The sequence below is a fragment of the Hippocampus comes genome, unplaced genomic scaffold, assembly GCF_001891065.2.
Source record: "Hippocampus comes isolate QL1 unplaced genomic scaffold, H_comes_QL1_v1.1 scaffold2, whole genome shotgun sequence".
Classification (NCBI taxonomy): domain Eukaryota; kingdom Metazoa; phylum Chordata; class Actinopteri; order Syngnathiformes; family Syngnathidae; genus Hippocampus; species Hippocampus comes.
Window position 1 is genome coordinate 4,468,211 of NW_017805139.1, and position 5,317 is coordinate 4,473,527.

The 5,317-nt window shown below is 42.7% G+C and overlaps 1 protein-coding gene and 1 long non-coding RNA gene across 2 annotated transcripts in view; both read right to left on the reverse strand.

The window, feature by feature from the left end:
- LOC109514292 (GDNF family receptor alpha-4-like) overlaps positions 1 to 5,317 on the reverse strand; it is a 33,876-nt gene that overhangs the window by 15,221 nt on the left and 13,338 nt on the right. The window contains exons 3-4 of the mRNA XM_019867231.1: positions 5,130 to 5,137; positions 2,398 to 2,771 (exon numbers count right to left, since the gene is read on the reverse strand). Of these exons, the coding sequence (XP_019722790.1) occupies positions 2,398 to 2,771; positions 5,130 to 5,137 (382 nt within the window). The remainder of the gene's footprint in view (positions 1 to 2,397; positions 2,772 to 5,129; positions 5,138 to 5,317) is intronic.
- LOC109514456 (uncharacterized) lies at positions 1,256 to 1,752 on the reverse strand. Its single transcript, XR_002167990.1, has 2 exons — positions 1,507 to 1,752; positions 1,256 to 1,341 (listed from the first exon to the last, which is right to left on the reverse strand). It is a non-coding gene; the product is annotated as an uncharacterized LOC109514456 (long non-coding RNA).

The window sequence follows — 5,317 nt, forward strand, 5'->3', positions numbered from 1 at the left end:
CGGCACAAACAGGTAATCGGTTGACACACTCGTTTGATTCATATCCCTTTCCGGTTTTCAGATCTTGTTACGACTCCAAATATTTCATTATAAAAATAAAATCAAAATGTGTTTTACTGATTCTATTGAATAAACCTTCATAGTAATGTGTCCCTGTTGCAATGTAAGTCCAATTTAAACATCTCTACTTTGTAATTACAGTATACTACAGTATATCATATCGATGTGACTGGAGGCCATCGAAATGATTCATTGGGTCATTTTTCCACAACGGTAAGTAGCTGCACATAAACAATTAATCACGTCTATATTCTGTAACGTATTAATCCATTACAGCATGCTGTCCCGCTCACTGCCTGCAGTGCACAACAATAAGGAAACTGCGCATTACATCAACGCGCTTAATCTAACATTCAATGTACAATTTTACAATCCTTCCCTTGTTCATTCAACATCATGTTTGCAAACCAATGTAATGCCGCAGTCTAGCCTACAATCACACACAACACAAAACATGTCAAACATCCACTGTAGTGCAAGGTGTGAGAAATGACCAAAAATGAGCAATACATCCCTGTCTGGGAATAAATCGGTTCGTATCCCACTTGAATCTTTCCTTCCCCGGAAGTGGCAGCTTTCAATGACACCATACTTCCTGTCTTGTAATGTTCAAAGAGAGGGTTCTCGTGTGTGATGAAGAGTCCAGAAAAGGCGAGCTAGCCAGGTATTAACGATCAACTAATCGGATAAATCATTATTTTTCACCATCCCTTGTGATAAGTGATGTGATTTGATCTTTTGTGCGTGTGTGTGTGTGTGTGTGTGTGTGTCTGACGTTTGAAAGAAAAGATCATCTCTTGTGTCTCAGGACAATGAATGCATTCATGTAAACGACAGCCCTTGCGAGGACACGGACAAGATCACGACACATCATCATAAATACTGAGCATTATCCAGACTCACTTTTAGTTCTGCGAGGTGAATACAAACATTCAAGAAAACGAACACACATGCCGACAGTGTCACATTTAGACACCAAACTTGTTTACATGGCGGATAAGCGACGGTCCCGTTGTTGATGACAGACTGTACTCATTGTGTGGTCGATTGTATAAACACTTAAGGGCAAAGTGCTTTATCTCTGAGACTCGGGTTGTGTGTTGATTTGCTGGTTGTTGCAGCTGATAAGCAGCACTTGGTTGGATGAAGGTCATTATCGTACAGCTGAATACTTCTTTTTACTGCTTGTATTCTCTTTTGAAGTCTGGGTCATTTGCAAGAAGAGTTTTTTTTTTTTTTTTGGGGTGATTGACACTTCAGTCCTGTGGGCACCAAGAAATCCTTTCAATGGATGAAGAAAAAGGACACGTTAAGCCGATATTGGAAAGGTGAATATTGGAACGCAAACAAACAGGAGGAAAAACCTGTGCGGCCGCAGTCGATAGTTAGTTGTACGTCTTCACATCGTCGCGGACCCCCTCCCCCGCATTGTGGGCATAGTCTTACCACTTGCTCAGATGACAGCGGATGAACCAGAAGAAGAAGAGTTTGAGTTGGGGGATGAAGGAAGGTTCCAGAAAAGCCACTTGCGTTTACACTGGCGCCTCTGGTAAAGGTAGTCCTCCTTGTCGCGCTCCTTCCGAGCTCTTTGGTAGTGGTCGTCCTCTTTCAGGAACCACACTGGTGGCCAGCGATGCTTCTCAAAGTAATCTTGGTTGTCTGCATTGGAAATGGAAAATGACTGCATGATTGGATGTAGTCATTCCGCATCATCAAGTGAAAGCCAATCCTCTTTTCCCAAAGTCAGATGGAATCGGATCATGATCACCCACGATCCGAATCCGAACAATTGGTTGGATGGATGGATTTGGCTCGATGGAGGAAGGCTAGTGCGAATATCAGTCATCTTTACCATTCACCAATCAAATGCTCGGTGATAGTGAATGGCACACAACGTGGACCGCAAGATTACCAATGGGCATTCAGAAGTATATATATATATATATATATATTCAGCTCTGTCAGCCGTCAAGCAATTTAAAAGATGATTACATGCACCTCTGGCCCTGGAATGCTAATGCTACAAACGTTACTAACAAATCAACAGCTTCTTTTCACACCGTTCATGCTGTTCATACATTTCAAGCAGGTAGTGGGGTTGGGGAAAAACATGAATATATCTCCTGATTGTAACTCAATTGTACTAAATCACTGTAGCAGTGGTCCTGATTGTTGTATGGCCAACATGGAGTTGTAATTGCTCCTAATTTCCCCTTGGTACTTTGCACACTACACAACACCAAATAAAAGCTAAAGGAAAAAAGTGGCACTGAGATACATTAAATTGGCTTGAACTGGGCTTGATTGGGTATGTGTATGCCCAACTTCACGTCTGACCTGCAGAGGGCGTCCCTGCGGCAGAAACTTCGTTGGTGGAGACAGTTGGGTTGCGGGCCCTCCATCTCCTCAAAAGCACAGGAGGGTACAATGGTCTTCCTCCTCCTCTCACCACAGAGTGGATTGGTACAGTGGCAGAAAAGGACACCAAAGCTGTATTCCTCAGGTACTCTTTCCATGAATCTTCGTAGAGCCCGATGACATTTCTGCTGGTTGCATCGATTGGTTCCAGGTATCTTCTTGGTGCATGCCACAACATACTCTGATCGCAGAGCACCACATTTCTCATATAGGCCACAGTCCTGAGCTGCTTTCAGGCACTGGTTATCCACATCACCTTGAATGAACCCTGAGGCTGGGAAAAAGTAAGTGATAAATGTCACACAATGCTTTTTTCAAAAAAATACAACTTATAACTGAATCACTTTTAGCAATTGATTTTGAAGTGTGAAATGCAGCAGTTTGAAACATATTTACAGTTGATTAGATACAGAGGATAATAGTTGACAGACTCTTGTTCATTAACCAGATTTTTGCGATATAAAAGAATTGAGACCAAGATATGGAGATTCTTTTGCACCCTTTTTTGAACAATGAGATCCCTCTAATGCTGTGGAAATTCTCTGCGGGCCATTGCTTATGGTGGAACCTGTGACTGAATAAATGTCAGACAAAGCATCTGAGAACAGCTGAACTATATTTGGTGTTAATCAGAGGCACTTTATATAGTAACAGGTGTGAACAGATTCCTGTTTAAAGAGTTTGAATGTGATGGGTTTATAAACAACCATCCGCGTTCTCCCTCACACACCCAGTGAAAATTTTGAATGTTTAACTTGCCATGCATATTTTTAGAATGTGGGAGGAAACCGGAGTACCTGAAGAAAACCCATGCAGGCACAGGAAGATGGGAGCCGGAATCCAACACTGCACCTCTTTATTTACTGTGAGGCTGACACCCTAACCAGTTGACCACCGGGCTGCCATATACAGTGTGTGTGTGTGTGTGTGTGTGTGTGTGTGTGTGCGTGCGCGTGCGTGCGTGCGTGCGTGTGTGTGTGTGTTTGTGTGTGTGGGTGTGGGTGTGTGTGTGGGTGTGTATATATGTATACAGTGATCCCTCGCTATTTCGCGGTTCATTTATCGCAGCTTCAGTGCATCGCGGATTTTTTCAAACATATTCATTAGAAAAAAAAATATATAAATAAATAAAGAATTTAAGTCCTCAAAAAGTCCGCAACCGGTCCAGAAGAAGCAGCGAAAGTCAGCAAAACAACAGCGAGTCATATAGAGCAACATATATAGTACTACATGTACAGTATATGTTTACTGTATTTGGTTATTCATACACTAACCTAACCTAACTTATACATGTTTAAATCTATTAGTATACAGCATTAAGTAATGTTAGTTACGACAAAATTTACTTCTACATGCATGTATACCATTAAATTTGGCCTTATAAATATTTTTTATACTCATACACATGTACATATACCTATACGGGGGAGCGGGTCGCCACTTAGCGGATATTCGTTTAGCGCGGGTGGCTTTGGTCCCCATTAACCGCGATAAACGAGGGATTACTATATATATAAATATATGTGTATGTATTGTTAAGATATGATTCCTCTCTGTTAGCTGGATTTGAAAGAAACAATGTAGAATGCTGTTGAAGGTATTTCCTGCTTACTGTGATTACAATCACCTTTGGTACCCCCTCACCCCCACTACTTTTATGACCCCTCCAGAGGACATGTCAACATCAAAAGAGGAACTGTTATCTCAAGTATCTGTGTTGCAGCTATTGAGGGACTGCGTTTTACTATGAGTACAATTGCTCTCAGTCTCTTTCCTGACCATTTGTTTGTACACTTAAAACAACGTATGTAGTGTTAAAGTTTATCTTCTTCCTGCTTGGTTGATTAACAGACCCCTAAGTGTCTTCTGTTATTCCCCCGCGCCTTGGGTCAGTCCCTGATCGCTGTTAAGCCCCCTTGGGAAGCCCTCTTATCTCAGGATGTATACACAGCGGGGGTTCTGGAACTTGCTATCACACCAAATGGTGGGTCGTGGTGGTTTGGTCTCACCCCACCACTCCAAATGTCTTCCAGCCACGCCGGGTCAGATGTCATGTTACTTTCTTTGTTTCCGGGATTTGCATGAGAGGCGTACCTAACCGCCTCTCATTATCATATTGTCTCTATATAATCTCATGAATGTGTTTTAGGCGTACCTAACTGCCTCTCATTATCAGATTGTCTCTATATAATCTCATGAATGTGTTTCTTCTACGCTTCCTGATTCAAATCTGGACCCCTCAGGAGCCTGAATCGATTCGTAAACTGCAGAAAATAAATTAAAACCCTTCGAAGGAAGTGTACATCGCCTCCAGCCTTTATTTGGATTACCAACATTCTCCTCGTCCGAAATTCAACGAACACGCGGGAAAGAGGAGGCCGCTCTTCCCCCAACAGCCCATACATAAGCGTTGTATGTGTGTGTGTGTGTGTGTGTGTGTGTGTGTGTGTGTGTGTGTGTGTGTGTGTGTGTGTGTGTGTGTGTATCCACACACACTGTAATTTCTTTATCTGAACCACTTTATCCTCCCAAGGGTCGCGGGGCATGCTTGAGCCTATCCCAGCTGTCATTGGGCATTAGGCAAGGTACTTCTTGAACTGAATACCAGCCAATCATACGACATGGACAAACGAGGTCATATTCGCGCTCACAATCACACCTAGGGACAATTTAGAGTGTTCAGTCAACTTACCATTCATGATTTTGGAATGTGGGAGGAAACCGGAGAAAACCCAGAACACCCACGCAGGCACGGGGAGAACATGCAAACTCCACACAGGAAGACCGGGGAGGTGGACGTGTTAACCAATCAAACACACACACACACACACACACACAC